The sequence below is a fragment of the Acinonyx jubatus genome, chromosome F2, assembly GCF_027475565.1.
Source record: "Acinonyx jubatus isolate Ajub_Pintada_27869175 chromosome F2, VMU_Ajub_asm_v1.0, whole genome shotgun sequence".
Classification (NCBI taxonomy): domain Eukaryota; kingdom Metazoa; phylum Chordata; class Mammalia; order Carnivora; family Felidae; genus Acinonyx; species Acinonyx jubatus.
The window spans coordinates 9,692,836-9,714,098 of NC_069394.1; the positions used below are offsets into that span (position 1 = coordinate 9,692,836).

The window sequence follows — 21,263 nt, forward strand, 5'->3', positions numbered from 1 at the left end:
AGGCCTGGGGAAGACATCTGGGGAGCAAGCCTTCAATGGACCTTCCCAACCCTCTGGTGAGAGAGCAGTGACCCTACACTGAACATCTATAGGTATAGTTACTCTAGATAGTTTCTGCTCTGGCCTCCCTGGGAGAAGGTGCTGTGCCCAATACTTGCAGTCATGGCAACATTACCATTGGGCACATTTGGAACCTCCCACATACCAGAGTGTGCATCCGGAGACTTTGCATCCTTTATCACCAGTCTGTTCTATAGTCCTGCAAGGTGGACACTGGTGTTACCAATGCACCAATAAGGAAGCTAAGAGGAATTAAACAACTTCACCTGGGTCACAAAAATTTAAAAAGGAAGGGTCGGGGATTGAAGGCAGTCTCTGATGGGGCACACTCTCCCCACCATGGCATACTGCCTCTAGTGCTTCATACATATAGGTGCTTCAAAAATGCACATATAAGATCCCTGCACCCCTTTCTGTTTCATGGGAGGGGGGGTCCTCATAGTACCAAGCAATTCTCTGTCACCATCTGGTATCCTACAATTTATCTCACTTCTGACACCATCTACCTGAAGATAGCATCCAATTCCATAATTTAAGAACTCAGTCCTACAAGAGTGGCCCCCTGGCCCCATTTTAGGCACCAATCAAAACTCCAAGTTGTTCTCTGTGCTAATGGCTATATAGATCAGAGATTCCAATGACCCCTTCATTGGGTTCCATTAATTTGCCAGATTAGTTCATAGAAACAGAAACATTTGACTAAGATTGCAGGTTTATATTTTTTTAAGTTTATTTATTTATTTTGAGGGAGAGAGAGCTCTCAGGAGGTGGGGAGGGGCAGAGCAAGAGAGAGGGGAAGGGAGAGAATCCAAAGCAGGCTCTGCACCAGTAGTGTGGGGCCCAAGAGGGCTCGAACTCATGAACCGTGAGATCATGACCTGAGCCAAAACCAAGAGTTGGATGCTTAACCAACTAAGTCACCCAGGTGCCCCTAGATTACAGGTTTTTTATAAGAGGGTATAACTCAGGAGCAGCCATATGCAGAGATGTCCAGGGTGACATATGGGAAAGCCACAGAGTTTCTATGCCTTCTCCAGGCATGCTGCTTTCCTTGTGTTGGCCAACCCAGAAGTTCTCTGAACTGAGTCCTTTGAGGTTGTTATGGAGGCTTCATTACATAGGCATGCTTGATTAAATCATTGGTCATTGGTGATTGGACTCAATCTCCAGCCCTTCTGCCCTACTCAGAGGTTGGTGGGGGAGGAGGGACCAAAAGTTCCAACCCTCTGATCACATGGTTCATTCTCCTGGCCACCAGCCCCCATCCATAGATGGGTCCAAAGTCACTTCATTAACATAGCAAAAGATCCCTTGGTTCCTCTCATCACTTAGGAAAATCCAAGGGTTTTAGGAGCTCTGTGCCAGAAACTAAGATGAAGACCACTTGTGTATATTTTATCATCAGTCCCAATATCACAGCATAGTAGGTGCTCTGCAGGTGTTTGTTAAACTAAACCTCCTCTTGAGGTTGTTCAGTATCATTCTTATGGCAGTGTAGATGTCTCTGGAAGGATGGATTCAGACCTCAAAAATACCAGCCATAGTGTGAAATGAAGAATATTTTGTTGACAACGCTGACGGGACTTCTAGTTGAAGCTTATGGATTTTTAATCCTGCCCTTGTTTTTCCACCCTGTAATGTCATGCAGACTCCTGCCACGAAGGAAAGTAAGCCCCTGAAGTTTCTCTTTTCTGATTTTTCAAGGTTTTCTTTCTTATCTCTTTTGAACCCCATCCAGCTCTCTGATACTATGTATCCTGTGATAAGGTCTTGAAGAAATTATGAAAAAGTCAATAAAAATGTTCCTGGTAAAGTGTCCTGAGTGGAAATGTAGATCTGCATTTTCTCTAGCCTTCCAGGATCCACTTTCCTAGATGGGCATACAAGAAATACTGCATTTTTTTTTCTGGGCATGTGCTGTACGTGCAGGAAAGTTCTGTAAGATGATACGACCCACTCAGCATGGTTGAAAGTTGGCAGAGAAAATGGATGGGGTCTGCAGTCCAGGCGCTGAGAATGGTGGGAAGGACTTTGTAAGTTATCAGTGTTCATTGATAGTCACTCTTCACCTGCACTGGGATCACAGAGCCCTGGTAGGTGTTCCCACTCACGTTTTCCTAGCCTTATTGTACAAATTAGGATACTGAGGTTTTCAAAGGCGAGATAATGTGACCAAATGTACATGGCTGGAAACGTGATCCAGAATGCAAACCCAGATTTGCACCCCGCCCCCGCCCCAGACCCTTCTCTAATAAACCAAGTTGCTCAGATGATGCTTGACTGCGTGTGTGTATGGAGGGTGGGGAGTGATGGATATAAGGCAGGGAAGGACAGCTCTGGTCCTCTCAGGAGGAACTGGAGGGGAAACAGTGGAGGGCTGCGGGAGTGCTTTCAGGAGACCCCTGGAGTGATTGGAGGGAAAAACGATGTAGCTTGATGAGGGCATTGGTCGAAGAGACAGAAAAGTAGAACAGATGTACGGTAGCACATCAGAGGAAGAATGGACATAATTTGCTGAAGGGTCAGGTATGCCTGCAGGGGGTGGGAGGGGTCAGAAGGGCGCTCAGCTAGCTTAGGTGAGCCCCGCAAATCTCATTCCATGAAAATATGGGAGCTCTGGTTCCAGCGAAATGTGTGGAGGTTCAGACAAACTCAGAGTAATGACAGCTGTGATAAAAATAGAAAGAAGGGCTTAGGCCAAATAAACCACGGGCCCAGACTTTAATGCATGTGCCCCGCTAGCACTGGGGACATAGGATCTTCCTCCCGCCCCTCAGACACACCTGAGTTGTTAGCACCTCTTCCCGTCCAAAGGGTTTCTGAGGACTTGGTTATAAGGCAGTGTTACCTACGTCTGTTTTGTCAATTCTAACTATATGTCTTTCCCCATTTTAACATCTCTAAAATGAGGCTGTGAATTACAATCAATGGCTGTCATAATTTATTTGGCAGTTTCCTCTTTTTAGTAGTTTCTACAATTGTGTCTTACAATTAGTATCGTTGCTTAGTTTTACCCAAAGACGACATGTGTCTGATGAATTCCAAATGTAGTAACGTTTCCTCCCATTGAGAATTTATAAATTTCCCAGGCATTGTGTTTTATGAATTAATAAAAATAACAATCATATTAATAATAATTGCTAACATGTATTAAGCACTAGCTTAACATTTTATTATCCCATTTAACAGATGGAGAAACTGAGGTGCTTCGGTCCTCACAGCAACTCTGCGAGGGGGTGAATAATCACCCCCACGAAGAACCTGAGGGATTGGAGGGCCAGACGGGTTAAGTTACTTACCCCAAGTCACACGCTGTTCAATAGCATAGTCAAAATTTAAACTTATTTCATGCCTGATTCCCAAATTTATGCTCCAATGATAAATATTTGGTAAATGAGCATAAATGTCAGCAAATTGGAGGGCAACTAGAAATTACCGCATTCCCACTGCCTGCTGTATGCATTTTATATCTGTTACCTCCTTGAACCCTCTTAGGTAGCCCGCACTACATTCTCACCCTACAAATGAGGAGCCTGAAGCCCAGTGGTAAGGTGACCTTGAGGGACTGATGTGTCTGGCTCCAGGGCCCACCCTCTTCCCTGACAGGAGGTCCCCAGAATACTTGGTCAGGTCTGGAGAAGTTTGCCCTTCAGTCCAACGTAGTGCAATTAGTTCCATCCACAGATATGCTCCTGGGGCAGCCATAGTAAGTTCAAACGGACTGTTGCCACTGTTAATAAGACAGGGGCGCCTGGGTGGCTCAGTGGGTTAAGCGTCCGACTTCAGCTCAGGTCGTGATCTCGCGGTTCCCCCATATTTTGTATTCTTTTCCCAAAATGTGTATTTCTTTTCCTCCATAAACCTGCATTATGTTCCTACTGTATTCCTTTAATCATGTTAAATATTCTGGTATTGATCTCAACAAAGGGGTTTTTAAGATTAAATCCCTAACTTTTAAGTTTCAAAATAGTTTTGGGGCGCCTGGATCGCTCAGTCAGCTAGCCATCTGACTTAGGCTCAGGTCATGATCTCACGGTCCGTGAGTTCGAGCCCCGCGTTGGGCTCTGTTCTGACAGCTCAGAGCCTGGAGCTGCTTCAGATTCTGTGCCTTCCTCTCTCTGTCTGCCCCTCCCCTGCTCATGCTCTGCCTCTGTCTCAAAAATAAATAAACACTAAAAAAAAATTTAGGTTTCAAAACAGTTCTTCTGCACCACATCGGATGTGGAATGTATCTTCAGGTGACACTGAGGGAGTTAAATTGCCCTTGGCTCTCAGTGTAGGTCAGGGGTTGGGAAACTTTTTCTTAAAGACCCAGATGGTAAATATTTCAGGCTTGCGGGCCAGTCTCTCCTGTAGCTATTCAACTCTGCAAGAGCAGCCACAGATAATACATAGACGAATAAGTATGACTGTGGTATTAAAAAAAAACTATTTACAAAAATAGGCAGCAAGCTGGATTTGACCCAAGGGCCATAGTTTGCTATCTCTTGGTTTAAATGGTCAAAATGTGCATCTACTGTATTACCCATCTGTGGGTCTGTTGGTCGGTGTGGATAGAGCATAGATAGATATAAACACAGATTTGTGTGCGGTTATTTGTGTATGATATTGTTACCTCATTTCAAGAACATGGAAGTTTTTAAAAACAAAGTGGTTTCTTTCTATATGTATTAAGGTCAATTTTTCGACTCCTCTCTATGAGCATAAGATGAGAAGGAAGGTAAGAAAGCAGCACCTGCTGAATGCCTGATGTTTAACAGAATTCTAGGCAGTTCCCATACATGAATCTCTTCTAACCGCCATGCCCATCCCATGAGGCAGGTTGAGACAGTCCCTTTATTCCACAGTTAATGGAATTGGTGAAAATCTACAGAAAGGGAATCTGCTGAAAATGGAACCAAACTTCACACCAAATAGTGAAGAAGACATGTCACTAGACAATACAATTAAAATACAAAAATGTGTGTATTGTATCTCATCATTAACAAAACACAGGTTGTAATTGCAGCCGTGCTCTAATTTGTAGAAGGAGCAAAGATGGAATTGAGTGTGGACTGAGGGTGTATTTTCTATGCTCAAATTATTTGCTAATACAATGTGACTTTGCATTTTATCTTCTCGACATTTGGTGGGGGGGAGGACTCTAAAAGGTTTTTAATGCTCTGAGGTATCAGCTGATTTGCCTTTAATTGTTGGAGTGAGAGTGTCACTTGTTAATGGCTGTGCTGTATTTAGAACATCCCTCTGTTGTCATGTCCGTCAACCTCACGAAATCCTGCATCTTTTGTAAGCTTTGCCTTGTCACTGTGTACATGGTTCATGTTGTGCTGTTGGATGCGGTACGTGATGGGGAGGCAGGGACTGGCCTGTAGCACATCCTCAAGGTGGAGACTTCATCAGAGAAGTGGATTTTGGCTGTCACGATTTTTGCTGCCTTGCGTAATCTCTTAAAGGCTGGGATGAAGAAGGCAATAACAAAAATCCCTTGTGTTGTTACTCCTGCATTGTAGACGAGAAACTGAGGCTCAGGAAAATAAACCTATCTAAGGTCATTTCGATTCTAGGTGGTGATCCAGGATTCAGATCCTGGTTAGCCAGGATTGGTTATCTATTGCCGCATGACAAACTACCACAAGATTTAGCAGTTTAACACAATATATGTTTATTATCTCAGTTTCTGGGAGGCGGAGATCCGGGACTTCTGCTTGGGGTTTCTCACAAAGACCACAATTAAGTTGTCGGCCGGGGCTGAGGTCTCATCTGAAGGTATGACTGGTGAAGAATCCTCTTCCAGGCTGCCTTTGGTGGTTGTTGGAAGAATTCGGTTCTTTGAGGGCTGTTGGACTGAGTGTCTCGCTTGCTTGCTGGCCATTGATCGAAGACCACCTTTAGTTCTGTACCCCCTGGGCCTCTCTGCTTGCGTCATCAAAGCCGCAAGAGAGAGGATCTCCCAGCAAGACGGCAGTCACTGTGATTCTAAGAGGTTGTTGGGCTGACTCATAGGGAATCAGGAAATCCTTGGCACACAGTGGGTGCTTTACCTTTGGGGCATTTCAGCTGAAGATCGGTAGGATCCTGACATCGTCTGAGGGGTTGGAGTCTCTGCTCAAGAGCAAGAACCAATTGTGCTGCTGAGGATGGGGACGTGTGGGCTTACTCTGGCACCCGCAACACCTGCTCCCTAGAGGAGTCAGTCCCGCCTCCACCTGGCCGGGGAGAGTGTTTCTACACGTCCCCACTTTGTGGCAGACAGACACGGATCGTAAGCAGGAGAGCCCGGTAGAGTCAGCTGCTGCCTTTCCCCCATCTAGGACCCTGGCCGAGCTCCAGGTGCTCTAGAAGCTGCCCGAGAGCAGCTGTAATTGGAGCGGGAGCCAGCTGGGACCTCAGGGAACTACCTGGAAATGCAACTGAGCGTCTCTGTTCCCAAGCTGGGAGACCGGAGGAGAAGGGCCGGGCCGTCAGCCCCCTCCCCCTCCCTGCCTGTTCCCGAAGATTTTCCCTCCAGGCCCCACGGTGGCTCTCAGCGCCGGTGGGTCCCCCCAGCAGCGCCGCCCCTCCTCCTATCATGACCCCATTGCCTGGGCCTGGAGGCTCCGTTCCTCATCTGTAAAGTGGGGATGCGAACATAACGGTGACAGTGACCCCACCTCGCAGGAGCAAAAGAGAAAATGGTGAGCAAGAGAAGTTATCAGATCAATTCTGGAGTTTTGCCACCTGTTTGTCTCGCTGCGAGGGAAGCCGGGGCCGGGGAATACTTAGCTGCTAGGCCTCGTGTCTTGTTCCAGAGGACCCAGCTTTGTTCCTGCGAGGGAGGCCAGGCCTGGCTGAGAAGAGGGCGCAGGAAACCCGGGTGCCACTGTGGGTCCTCAGTCGCTTTCTCTTGCCCTGCGGCCCAACCGAGGTTTGGTATTAAGGGGCCTGGACCGGAAGCTCTGGACCTTATGCTTGACACAGCACACGCAGGACCAAAGCAGCCTCCCTCCCGCCCTCGGCAAGCCCAGCTTGGCTGGAAGATGCAGAGGATTCGGGGGGAAGCATGTAGGAGGTGGTGTCTGATTTAAGGGCATGTCTGAGACCCTTGATCATGACCAGCCTTGCTGGCCAGGACAGCCGGACCCCGCAGACAGGAGGACGCTGTTGGCTCTCTCCCAGACACCAGCCACAAGCCCTGGCCCAACTTGCCGGCCCTGGGAGGAGGGAGAGTGTGGGCCGGAGGGAGGAGGGAGAGGGGAGAGGAGAAGTCAGGGGAAAGTCGGGTAAAGGAGACAGGCACAGCTGCGGAGCAGGGATGTCAGTGGTGTGGCTAATATCGACAGTACAAGAGTCGCACACACACACACACACACACACACACACACACACACACAAGAAGCAACAAGTGTTGGCAAAGATGTGGGGAAAAAAAAGAAGGTTTGTGCACTGTTGGTGGGAATGCAACCTGGTGCAGCCACTGTGGGAAACAGTGTGGAGGTTCCTCAAAGAATTAAACTGAGGGGCGCCTGGGTGGCTCAGTTGGTTAAGCGTCTGACTTCAGCTCAGGTCATGATCTCGAGGTTTGTGAGTTCGAGCCCAGTGTTGGGCTCTGTGCTGACAGCCTGGAGCCTGCCTCAGATTCTGTGTCTCCCTCTCTCTCTCTGCCCCTCCCCGACTCATGCTGTGTGTGTCTTCTCTCTCTCAAAAGTAAATAAACACTTAAAAAAATTTTTTTTAATTAAACATAGAACTACCATATGATCCAGCAATCACACTGCTGGGTAGTTACCCCCAAAATACAAAACCACTAATTCAGAGGGATACATGCACCCCTGTGTTTATTGCAGCATTATTTATAATAGCCAAGATAGGTAAACAGCCCAAGTGTCCATCAGTACACAAATGGATAAAGATGTGGTGTGTGTGTGTGTGTGCCTGTGATGGAATATTATTCAGCCATAAAAAAGAATGAGATTTTGCCACTTGCAACAGCATCAATAGAGCTAGAGGATGTTATGCTAAGTGAAATAAATCAGTCAGAAAAAGACAAATACCATATGATGTCACTCATGTGTGGGTTTAAGAAACAAAACAAACAAAGGGGGGAAAGAGAGACAAACAACAACAAAAAATAGACTCTTGAGAACAGACTGCTGGTTGCCAGAGGGGAGGTGGGTGGGGGGATGGGGGAAGGGGATTAAGGGCCACACTCGTCGTGACGAGCACCAGACGATGTAGGGAAATGTTGAATCACTATATTATTGCACACCTGAAATTAATACCACACTGTGAGTTAGAGACACTGGAATTAAAATAACACACTTTTAAAAGTGACAGAGGAAGTAAAAGAGTCATCGGTGAGATGTGGGGGAGTGAGAGAGCCAGAACAGTAGGAGGGAAGACGGTGCCTGACCACAGACATCTGGTTTCTATGGTGAGACTGGTAATTGGGTCTGCGTGTCTGAAATCAAGTGCATATCTTAAGAGTAAGTTGAAAAGTGTGAAATACCGAAGAGCATCTTCTTCCCCTTCCCCGATTAAGGTGGGCTTCTTGATGCTCTTAGCTTTATCAATGGTTGTTCTCCAATCTCAGAAAGTAATTTCCTGAAGTTGCAGGTGCTTTGAATTCCTTGAGGTCTGAGAAAATGCTTGGTGTTTGCTGCTCCCTGCTGGCTACAGCCTGGGTCTGCACACTCCCTGCAGATGGGAGTCAGGCTGACATTGCCTTTCCGCGGCGGGTTAAGGCCAAAGGATCCCCTTTGCTGGCTCTAAAACCACAGGCTGTAAGAGCTGAAAGGAACTTGGGTTTCCACCCTCAACCTTTCCCCTGAGCTTTAGGCTTGAATTTTGATTAGCCTACTGGATATTTCCACTTGAACCTCAAACTCAGCACGACGTAGTTAATTTAATACGTTTTATTTCATATACAATGAAAACAAATGATTGCAAAATGATAATGGCTTATGCTCAGTCCTGGAATAGAAATGCAGTAGGGTGCTCCGGGACCCCAGGGGAGAGGCCACACAGGGGAACATGCAGAGAGCAGCTGAAGGCATAGAAGCCTCCAGAGGCAAGGCGTGACTGGTGCTACCAAGACGTCGGCAGGGGCATGAAAGGGTGCTGGGGGGGGGGGGGGGGATGGGCACAGAAGAAGAGCATTGAGACCGGCACACATACACTGAGGGAGTTTGAGGAAATGCTCTCATTCAGGATAGCTAGCCTGGGAGTGGGGAAGCAGCTAAAGATAAGGCTACGAGGACAGCAAGGTCAGATCACCAAAGGCCCACATCTCTTGCTCAAGGAGAAGATTGCACTGGGTTCTGTGTCCATGAACATTTGCACTCTGCACATGCCCATGTTGTTCCTGATGCCTCGGGGGGGCATGCTCCGGGTCGACACACCTAAAATAGGCAATGTCCTGGATAAACTGGGACATGCAGCCAACTCTAGCTAAGCCTCAGATATACTCCCAACCCCTTGGCCACCGCTTCTTGGATGCTTTTGGTCTTGTGCTCCCGAAGCATGTGGTGGACACCCAGATCATAACCTCTATAACTGTTTGTCCTCTGTTTTCCCGCTGCACTGGGAGCTCCTAGAAAAGGAGGGCTAGGTTTTATGCATGTTTGTATCTTTAAAACCAGTGCTGTGCCTGGGACAGAAGAGGCACTCGATACATTGATGTTAAATCACCATAAAAATAATAACTAACATTTAACGAAGACACTCTTCCAGGCACCTGATGTGGATTATCTCATTGAACAGTTGAGGACGTGGGCACCTTTATTGGGTTCATTTTATCGATGAGGAAACCAAGACGCTGAGAAGTTGTGTAACTTGCCTAAGATGACACCACATAAAGGAGGAAGGGGATTCTAACCTAGGGCTTATCTCCAGAGCCTGTGAGTGAATCAAATAAAGCCTTGAGAGAAGCAGAGTGTGGATTTGCAGCATCATCCGAGACCACGTGCCCCAGGGCCTGCTGGGGAACCAGCCAGTGACAAGTGCGTGAACGGGAGAGCACCAGGCCTCATTTGCGTGATCCTGTACAGTTGAGCAGATAACTCCCCATCCACTGTCTCCTGTGGCCCTCACAGCAGCAGGATCTCTAGGCTGATCTGTTATTCCCATCCTCTGAATGTGATCACCAAGGTTCCCCAGGTCAATGAGCTACTCAAGATCACAGAGAAAGTGCAGAGCTTCCCTTTGAACCTGTGTCTTTGAACTCCAAACTCTGTGGTCATTTTACTGGCAACACGATTATCCAGATGGTAATGAATCCTTCTGATGAGTTTCTTCATCTCTCAAGTGGGAGTTCATGTCTACCTTGGGAGGTGGCTGTGAGGAAGGCCGCTGACAGTGGCCAGTGGTAGGTGATCACTAACAGGTGGTGTGGGGGCTGATGTTGTTACCATCATCATCACCACCGGAGAAGATTTGGGATTCAGGGTAGGCAGATTCCAGGCATGGGTCCGGAACCATAAGTTTGAAATAAAACGACCAAACGCAGGAAGGACGGAGTTGAAAAATCTCGTTTAGGTTCCTGGAAAGCTTGGAAATATCGATTCAGATCTGCCGATCACCAGGCTAATTGATCACAAAATGTGATCCGGGTCACCAAGGGTCAGAGCCAGGACTCGGGCCCCCAGCCAAGGCCAGGAGCAGATGTCTCCAAACCTTCCAACGTCGTGGTCCTTTCCATCGTGGCATGAGACGGCTTTCTGATTGGCCGGACTGTGGGCTCAGGAGGACAGATCCAGCTTATTCATCATAAGCCTATGAAGCCTAGCTCTGTGTCCCCAGTGACTACCATATAAATATTGAATGAATGAATGAATGAATGAATGAGTGAATGAATGCACAAGTGGGTACCCACATACACAAGCAAGCCACCAAAGCGTGGATGGGAACCCAGCAGCATGGAATAGAGAGGAAGGACCAAGCCTCACCCACGGACCCTAAGGAACCTGGTGCTGAGCACTGAGCCAGAGAGTCTCCACCAAGGGGGAGGGAGAGCCATTTTTCTTTGCTGAAACAATGAAGCATGCACACACACACGCACACACACTCTCCCTCTCCCCACCCTCCCCCACCACTGAATTTATGTAGATGATAATTTCAAAGGATTATTTGCAGTGTGCTCCTGCCTGAGGCAGGCGCATGAACAAGATGACCTCTCTGTGACTTTTCCAGGACCAGCATTCTGCATCATTCACTGGGGTGGCTCCTCTTTTTTCCATTAGGAAGAACACTGTAATTTCAAAAACAATTCTGAAGGTCCCCAAATGAGAGAGGTTGTTTCCTTTAGTAACTATGGTCTGTAAGAAGAATAATACTAAGACATGATCACGGAGGCCCTTGCTGAATTTATCAATCTTTGAAACGAATTTGTCACTTGTTTATACTAAGAATGTTTCATAGATTTGAAAACCATTGTCCTATATGTTCAAGAGACATTATTAATTCATTTATATTCCTGTTGCTTTGCCAAAGCTTTGTGGTAACTTGGTCTGAAAAATTCTGCAGCTCCCCCCGCCCCCCCGCAACTGGTTCCACTAACCAGCTGGTAAAGTAGAGCTGAACACACTGCTTACACTTTCTCAGATCTGTTTTCTTTCACTGAATGATAATTCCTACCTGCCACCCAGGTTTGCTGTGAGGTTAAGGGGGATAACAGAGAAAGCGCATGCCAACGTCTGATGGAAGTCATAGCTTCATCCTGTCTGACACCTTCCTCTGGAGCAAGCCAGGACTAGATGTTTCCTCCTTCCTCCCCTCCAGGTTCCTGATTGTCCTGGGATGCTTGATTCTGGCTGTGCTGACCACGTTCAGGGAGTACGAGACTGTTTCGGGAGACTGGCTGCTATTACTGGTGAGATCACGCACCTGCCATGGTGCTGTTCCGGGGCAGACACCTCTGGTCGGACTTTCACAGTGAAGGGCAAGGGGGCTGCCCTGGGGCACCACTGGTGTTGGCTTCCTGGAGCCTGTGACCAAGTCCAGGCCCAAGAGAAAGCAATGCCGGGGTCAGTTGGTCACGTCTGCCACGGGTACAGGTGGAGGGGAGTGACATTTGTTATCCTAGAGATGAGAGGGCACAAACAAGGTCAAAGCAAAAACCAAACATTAGTTGTATTACAAATCGTAGCTTCCTAACCTTCTGAAAGCTAACACAAACACATGCTCTGTTTTACAACCTGCCTCTGCTTTTTCTCCTTGAACCCGGAGGATCTCTGACTCCCTTCAAGGCCAAGTACCAAATCCCATTTGTGCATTAAAGTCTCCACGTCCTCCCCCCCCCCCCCCCGGGCCCTCTGCCTGTTTTCTCTCTGTGTTCACCATCTGCACAGGAAACGGATGCCAGCCCCCCAGTTAAGGTCCACAAAATGGCAGAACCTGCACCTTGCACTGAGAATGTCATTCGTGACACCAGATTCAGCAAATTCCTTCTCAGGTGATTTTAGTCCACACCATCTCACGCTGAGACCTTAGCAGGTGCATCCTGGGAAGCCATCTAGCTCCAGGAGCTAAGTTTCGGGGATTATCACGGAGCGACAACTCCCCAAGGGTCCCAGGAGGTCACCAAAGAGAGGGGGGCAAAGGTGTCTGTGTCTGATCAACAAGGGAGGCGGGAAGGAAGGAGGAGGCCCTGGGTCCAGGGAGAGAGCACAGCATGATGCTTATGCCCGTGGGCTCTGAGCCTCAGTGCCAGTCCAGGAGTCCTTCTTTGCCACTTCCTAGTCTGGAGAAATGTGTTTACTCCTTGGTTTCTCAAAACGTAAAATGAGGATAATGTTAGAAAACACTTGAGGCGGTGCCTGGCCCAGGAGCCGCGCTTAGTAACCGTTGGCCATGATTAGCAATGCCAGGGGCCAGGCACTGGGTGAGATTAGTAGACTGATACTTCTGTCTTCAATTTAACTGCCCTTAAGGAGCTGGTAGTACAAGAAAAGAGACTTTGAAAAAAATGATCCGTTGGAACTAAAACAGAGAGAGGAAAGCAAGTGATCACTTTGCAAGGCTGATATTAGGGACAGTTAGCACGTGAGAGTGGACACGGGAGCTGTCCCAAACCGAATGGAGGTGATAACGTGCTCTCCTCCCCCGTCCACCACCAAAATGGCAACAACAGAAATCCCGTTCTTCAGAACCTCGGAACAGAAATCGCTCCTTCCAGACAACTGGGTCCTGGTCGATCAGTGTCTCTCCATATGTTCCTAACGCAGGAAACATTTGCTATTTTCATCTTTGGAGCCGAGTTTGCTTTGAGGATCTGGGCTGCCGGATGTTGCTGCCGATACAAAGGCTGGCGAGGAAGACTGAAGTTTGCCAGGAAGCCCCTGTGCATGCTGGGTAAGCCCTGACCCCCCAGTCACATGTGGCCCTGGTCCCCTGCTTTGGGTGCACCATTTCCCTGAGGGAATTTTAAGCAGCCGCTGTTCTCCTGGGAAATCACGTGGTATTCTGGAAGCCAGCAGAGCCTCCGACCCTACCTCGATGGGGAAGAGCTGCTCCAGGGTCCGGATGCCGAATTCCTTCCTCCGCGGCTTGCCCTAACGGCTCAACAGGGCAGGGATTCTCAATGGGCCGGGGTGGGGGCCACTCTTGGCATTGGGGCTGTGAAGGAGCAGCTCGTTATAGGATGTTGGGCATCCCCAGTCGCGAAACTCGGTAGCCCCCAGTCACTGTGACAACCCAAACTGCCCGCAGCCTTCCAGACTGGCTTTAGTGGGCAGGGGAGGGGTGATGCCACTGCCGGTTGAGAACTCCTTCTGTAGGTCCACGTTATGCCCATTTTACAGAGGGGGAAGCCGAGGTTCACGGTGCTGAGTCGGTTTCCAGTCACAACAGGTAGTAAGCAGATTCCATCCTGACACCCAGGTCTGGAAGAATCTAACACCTGTGCCCTCCCTCCCTACCATGTTGCTGGGCCTTGACCCAAAAGTTGCTTTGGGGAGATGTCACTGACACCTTTCCCTCTGGGTGCAGGCGTTTTGACAGCGGAGAAGGTGATCACTTTCGTTTACCCCTGTTGGTGCAGCACGGACCCATATGTTCCCAACTGGAGATCCTACTAAAATCGTATAGCGACAGGGACGGGGAGGAGGAGGAGTCTCAAATTCCTAGGTCACAGAACGCCAGGGCTCGGAAGGCCCTCCAAAGGCACTAAGTCCAACGTGCCACCCCGCCGGATGCTCCCGCCCCCTTTACAGCAGCCTTCAAGTGGTCACTTACTTGCATACCTCCGGTCCCGGGGCGCTCACCACCTTCCAAGGTATTTATGCCACCTTAAGTCTTCTGACTGTCTTCAGATAATTGAGTTCCGTCATTCTGTTCCTCGTCTCCACTCCAGCAGTGGAAAAATGTGCTTCGTGGCTTCAGCTACACCTGGTATCACGTGTTCTTGGAATCATCACCTCTTCTCCGAGCATGCTCACCGCCCTTTTAAAAAGCAACCCCCAGGACTGAACACAGCCCTTTGGGTATGGATGGCCAGCCCAGGGAAGAGGAGCTGGACCCCTCTTCGGTCCTAGGTGCCACACTTCTGTCCACGCAGCCAAGGGTGAGCTGCCTGGCGGCCACAGCTGGTGGCACCACCCTGACCACGACTGAAACTGCTCTTCCTTCTGCCCGTCTGCTGCTGAGGTTGCATCCCTGAGGGTTTTGTTTCTGACTCGGAACTTTTAATGCAAGGAGAGGGCACGTGGGTGTACGCGTGTGTGCACACGCTCATGCACACGACTTTGGAGAACTTTGCAGTTACTGATTTTTTTTTTTCGTACTTTTTTTAACCTTTCTTTCTTTGGCCTCCTCCCCTGTCTGCCCTGTCTTTGTCCATTCAGGCAGCTAGAACAACGCCCCAGACTGGGGGCTTATGAACAAGAGACATGTCTTTCTCATGGTCCTGGAGGCCGAAGTCCAAGATCAGGGTGCCGGGCTCTGGGCGAGTCCCTCTTCTGGGTCCCAGGCTGTCCACTTCTTCTTGGTCTCCGTGCTATGTCCTCACACCGTGGAAAGGGTGGGGAGCTCTCAGGAAGCTCTTTTATCAGGGCACTAATCCCACTTATGAGGGTTCCACCCTCATAACCTCATCACCGCCCAGGGGCCCCACCTCCTAAGACCGTCTCACTGGGGGGCAGGATCTCAGCATATGAATTTGGGGAGGACACAGACATTCAGACCATAGCAACCCCAGCTTGCCTTCCCTTTTTTTTTTTTTTTTTTACCTTCCTTTCAAGTCTTTTGCAAAGTGTTAAGCTGACTTCTTTTTCTTCTTTGGAGAGATCTATGTAAGTGCTGACCAGAAGTCGTGTGTGTGTGTGTGTGTGTGTGTGTGTGTGTGTGTGTGTGTTGGCAGGAGGTAGGGGAAGTGACTTTGTGCACAAACTCAGAGGTTCCTACCCAGTTGGAGAACATCCTAGTGTTGTGTGGAGCCTGGACCCTTCCAGGACAAGCGCATTCCCCGTGGAGGAGTCTCCATGATTCTAAGAGGGGCTGATTTGACCGAGCTCCTAATGACACTGCACCTGCCAGCCTCCCCTGGAGAGCCGAGCCCCCACCCCCAGCATCCCCATCCTTGCTGGCTTCCTTTCTGGGGTGCCTGTGTTTTCTGCTCTCCTCATCTCAACTTCTCCCATAACATGGCTCTTGTGGGTAATGTTGCTTTTCTCTACGTGTTGGACATGAGAGTGCGTGTCCCGTCAGTGAACATCATGGCTTCCATATTCGAGGCAGCTTCAGACCCTGCCATTTCGGGTGTGAATGGATCCAACCGGGCCAGAATCTTCCATTTGCTCTGCGCATCATAGGCCTGACTCACATTTGCCACGCATCCAGGTTCTGTTGTGTTTTGCTTTCTACACACATTGTAAGTGGATAACTTCACACAGATAAACGGAGAAGCCTAGCCAAGGATACAGACATATTGGCATCCAGATGTTTGACACCAAGGTTTTCCCAAAAGTTAAGCGCATTTAGGCAACACTTTGATATGGCAAACGTAGCCAGGTGTGAATTGAGGGACCTGTTCTGAGCCAAGAGACCAACACAGACAAAGGTATGGAGGTGTGAGAGAGCGCTGTGTGCTCAGCAAACCGCACCTGCTTCTGGAAGGCTCCTAAGGGCCAGGCCACAGGGTTTTCAGGAGCTTGGACTTTACCCAGCGGATAAACATTGCTTCCAGTGTGTTCCTTAGAACCGATGCTCTTGCAAAACAACAGTCCCATGGTCGAAATCTTTGGGGAAAGACTGTACTTCATTTGTATAACTGAGAGCCACCGTGCATACTCGCATATTGATGGTTCCTGGAAGTCCTAAAGCAGCAAAACCTTCTTAATGGATTTTTTTCCCCAAATTGACTTGGCTATGGGGTCCTTTTTACCTGCTGGCCTCTGCAGTGGGGTAGGGAGATGGTCGGCATGAGTATTGCCTCCCTCGCCCCCAGGCTCCTCTGCCTCTCTGCTCTCAGTCACCAGCATCGCAACTCATGGGTGGACCTCATGTTTTACCACAATCTACGCCAGGGCCTACCCTGAAGCCGAGGGAGACCACCAGGTGGCACAGCTCAGAAGTGTGGGGACATTCACCACCCCAGGGGTGACCGTCCACCAGCAGGGGGCAGGAGCCCCCAGACCGAAGTCCCAGCTCCCATCTTCCAGGGTGACAACCTTGGGAGGCGTTCCGCCTGCAGAACAGAGCCTGCTCACACCCATCTCACCTTGCCTTTCTCCTTCCCTGGCTCCCTCTCCCCTCTCCCCTCCCTTGTGCCTCCTGGGAGATTATCTCCCCACACGTCACCCACGGCCAAGGCCTGGATTTGGTGCCGCTTTTAGGGGAAACCTGCCTTCAACAGCGTCTGAGCTTCAGGCTTCACCTCCACAACCGGGGCAGCCTTGACCCCTCCTCTGGGGGCCGGGGTGGGGGGGGGGGGTGCCCTTGGGGAACCGCTTCCCTGGGATTGAGAGTAAAGGCTCTGACAGTCCTGCCCCCAGTCCCCCGCTCGGCTTGGGAAGGCGGGCGCGCGCTCACTGCCCGTTTCTCCATCTGCCACAGGAGACTAAGCCTGCCTACCACGTGCGACTGGTGTCACGGTTTCGCCCAGCGATGCCCGGCACGTGTGGGGCTGCAGGCAGCCAGTGGCTGCGACGGCTCCACTGCCTTGGCCTGACCTTCTTTTCCTTCTCCCCCCCCCCGCCCCCCCTCTGTCCCCGCTGCCAGACATCTTCGTGCTGATCGCCTCCGTGCCGGTGGTTGCCGTGGGAAACCAGGGCAATGTGCTGGCCACCTCGCTGCGCAGCCTGCGCTTCCTGCAGATCCTGCGCATGCTCCGCATGGACCGCAGGGGCGGCACGTGGAAGCTCCTGGGCTCCGCCATCTGCGCCCACAGCAAAGTAAGTGGCGCGGAGAAGCCGCCAGACGGCGTGGGCCTCTCGCCCCCCGGTGGTGCCTTGCGGGGCTTCCCCTCCCGCACGGTGTTCCCCCCCCCCCCCCCCCGCCCCGAGGGCGGTCGCGGTGCCACCACCGGTGATGAGGGGGAGGAGGAGGAGGAGGAGGAGGAAGAGAGGCACAAGCAGGGGTGCAACAGCACCAAAAGCAGGCACATCCAGGTTCAAGCCCTCTCCCGCCCCTCCCTGTGCCCAAGGCGCTCAACTCTCCTTGAGCCTCGGGTTTCTCATTTCTAGAGGGAAGATGAGGATAGCTCTGCTTCCCGGTCGTCGAGGGGGTGAAATGAGCCAGCGCAAGGCAGCAGGGGATGGGAGGGAAAGGTTCAGGGCGCCCACAGACTGGGGGGAGTCCCAACTCTGTTGGCGTGACTGGCATGACTGGCGTGACTGCGTAACCTCCTGGGTCTTGGTTCCTGCGTTTATAAAATGAGGATGGGGCGCCTCGGTGGCTCGGTGCCTTGATCGGCTGGCTCTTGATCTCAGCTCAGGTCTTGATCTCCGGGTTGTGAGTTCAAGTCCCCTCCCCTCCCCCGGCTTCGGGCTCCCTGTTGGACTCTATGTTGGGCTGTGTGCTGGGTGTGAAGCTTACTTAAAAATAAAAAGGGGTACCTGGGGGGCTCAGTCAGCTGAGCTTCTGAGTATCGATTTCAGCTCAGGTCATGATCTCACAGTTCGTGGGTTTGAGCCCCACTTTGGGCTCTGCACCAAGCAGAGCCTGGTTGAGATTCTCTTCCTCTCTCTCTCTGCCCCTATGTCACTCTCTCTCTCTCTCTCAAAATAAATAAATAAATTTTTAAAAGAAGAAGAAGAAGAAGAAGAAGAAGAAGAAGAAGAAGAAGAAGAGGAAGAAGAAGAAGAAGAAGAAGTCGGCACCTGGGCAGCTCAGTTGACTAAGCATCTGGCTCTTGATTTCGGTTCAGGTCATGATCTCATAGGTTATGAGATCAAGCCCCACATCAGGCTCCATGTTGACAGGGCAGAGCCTGCTTGGTATTCTCTCTCTCTCTCTCTCTCTCTCTCTCTCTCTGTCTCTGTCTCTGTCTCTCCCTCCCCCCCCCCCCAATCTGTGCTTCCCCCACTCACATTCTCTTTCTTTCTCTCTCTCAAAATAAATAAGCTTTAAAATAAATAAATAAATATTTTTTTTTAAGTATAAAATGAGGATGATAATGCACTCACCTCAAACGGTGAAAAGATTCAGAACATGCTGTTTTTATGAGCTTCCTCAGCAGTTGAAATGAGAATCCTAGCTGCTCGCGCGAGAAAAGATACATTTCAGCGCCTGGATAATAGTAGGTGCTCATTTATTATTCCAAATATGCTTTTCTTCACAAACAATACAAATAAATATAGAAATAAAATGAAATACAAAGGTAGAAACACCTGGAGCCCTTCACCTCATGAAGCCATACATGCTTTATTCTGTCTCTGTTCCCTCTGACCCCAGACTCGGTGAGGTCTGAGCTTTCTTTCGAGATTTCTGTCCTCCACCTGACCTTTTACTCTCTTGTCAGGGGACATGCTAGCAATACCTAACCTTGTAGCCGTGGAGCTGAGCTGATTCACGGCTCCGGCAGACATCAGGGCTGAAAATGGCTGGTTTCGATTCCTGTCCTGTGTTCCCTCGGATTGGAAAAGAAGACTGTTGCATATTTCCCTTGGAGTTCCTGGGAAGAGACAGATCCTCGCCACCGCCAGACCCCACAACTGAGGTCAGGTGGGCCGAACTTCAAGACAAAATGACATCTCCGTGGCGGGAGACCAAAGGCAGAAAAAGAAACTGCTTGTCAAGCCCTACGTGCCATTCCGCCCCTGACACGTCCCCGCTCTTAGCATTGTGCTGTTCCTAGGCCGCAGCGTGGCTGCTGGGCCGCCATTCACTTCCGGGTCAGGCGGTGCGTTTAGGAAATGAGCACATGTCAGGATTCCAGCCCCGCTTCCCCATTTATTAACCTTACTCCCCACTCTAAGCCTGGTGAAGGAGCCCTTGTCAATTCTTCTCTTCATCCACTCATTCAAAACCTCTGTCCTCCGGGCCGGGTCCCACGACTCGCTCCTCTGGGTGTCGGCAACACAGAGTGGAGGCCCGTGTTGCACGGGGTGAGGATTTCAAGGTTAGGATAGGCCAGGCTGTGCTGCCAGGACAAAGAAGCCCGGAGTTTCTGCGACTTCGCGCAAAAATGCCGCTGTCTTCTCACTCACGTGGGGTCTGACGTGAGCCTGGAGCCCCCTGCGCAGTGGACTTCAGGAACAGGCAGGAAGCTGCTGCCGGCATTCCCCCCACATGGGCTCCACCCTAGTCCCCCAGTCCCAGTCTGATCGCAGGGTGGCTCAGGCACGGGCAGGAGTCTGTGGACAGAGGATGGGGGGCGGGGGGCAGCCACAGGCTGTGACCAGCAAAAAATCGTGTAAAGTCAGAATTACCTTGAAGAGACTTCTGAATGACTGCAAAGCACAGAACTGGGACACATTTTCACTCCTTTTCAGTGCCCATTATGCTACTTCTTAATAATCCAACAAAACCAATTTTCCTGTGCGCTCATGAACAGACCGCAGTTTCCCCAGCTAAGCACCAAATGAAACTTCTGACTCGCACTTGGGGGCCGGAGGGTATGACAACACATAGGAACACGAGAGCCGCGCTCAACGAGGCGAGAAGCTCGTGCCCAGACGGTCACTGGGGAAGGACCATCCAGTTCACCTTTCTCTTCTTGAACCTGCCCGGCAGGGCCGACAGTCACCAAAGGGAATGGCCGGCTGGCTGGGTTGCCTGCACCATTGAAACCTCTCTGGGCTGTAAAGTGAACTCACCAAAGGGCACTGTGCACGTGATGCTGTGGGGGAAGCCAGACCTAAGCAGTGAGCAGAATAAGTGTTACAGATTTGGAGAAGTCTACTTGGGACGTAGCGAAAGCATAAGGGAACTACAGATGAGCTCCGTCTCCTTGAGCAAGTGGATGTTCGGGAAACTTGCATCATGGAGGTGACGGGAATCTCAAGATGAGCCACTGCTCTTCATGGGGAAGGGCAGTGTGGGCAGTGAGGCCAGTGTGAGCAGCGGCACGAAGCACCCCTCTCAGCGAGATCTGACCCAGAAGGTCAGAGAGATGGTGCATATGGATATGACCCACTTTGTTCCCCGGGAAGACGTAGCAGGGGCGTCAGATGAAATCGGGATAGAATGAGAGAAATCGAAAGAGGCTTAGGGATCCTCTGGGTCAGGGTATTCGAAACTTCGGTGAGTGGCCGATCTTTGCCATATCCCTGCACCGTCCTTACTGTTTCTTAGCATTTTTCTCTTAATCAACTCACTTTTGTGCATTCACTCCTACGTCCTAGTCTATCATGTGATAATATCCATGAGATAATGGGTTTTATGGTCATTTGAATTTATGCTAATTTTTAATATAGTTTAAATCAGTAAGTGACTCTTTAACATAAAAACTGCCTGTCTTCCTTCCATGAGGCGTACACGTGTCACTTTGAGGAACTGTGATCTGGTACTTCCATTTCGAAAATAAAGAAACGAAAGCTGGGGAGGGGGATAATTTGCCAGGATCACACAGGAAATCAGTGGCAGGGCTGGGTTCCCTATGCCACGCTAGCGACCCCTGCTGTTGATTTCCCAGTAGCGCTGAGCTTTATCTTGGATCTGAGACATTCTGCCCGGAATCAAGTCTCTTGAGTCCTGGGCCTTGTCTCAGAGGCAGCTGTCAGTTTTTCCTGCCTCCCTACCTCCCTGTGAAGTCTCGGGAGCTGTGATATTGAGGATCCCTGAAGACAGAA

General features: G+C 50.1%; 1 protein-coding gene across 1 annotated transcript in view; it reads left to right on the plus strand.

The window, feature by feature from the left end:
* Window positions 1-21,263, plus strand: part of KCNQ3 (potassium voltage-gated channel subfamily Q member 3) — a 314,443-nt gene that overhangs the window by 245,365 nt on the left and 47,815 nt on the right. Inside the window, exons 2-4 of the mRNA XM_027063888.2 lie at window positions 11,815-11,905; window positions 13,260-13,386; window positions 17,251-17,423. Of these exons, the coding sequence (XP_026919689.1) occupies window positions 11,815-11,905; window positions 13,260-13,386; window positions 17,251-17,423 (391 nt within the window). The remainder of the gene's footprint in view (window positions 1-11,814; window positions 11,906-13,259; window positions 13,387-17,250; window positions 17,424-21,263) is intronic.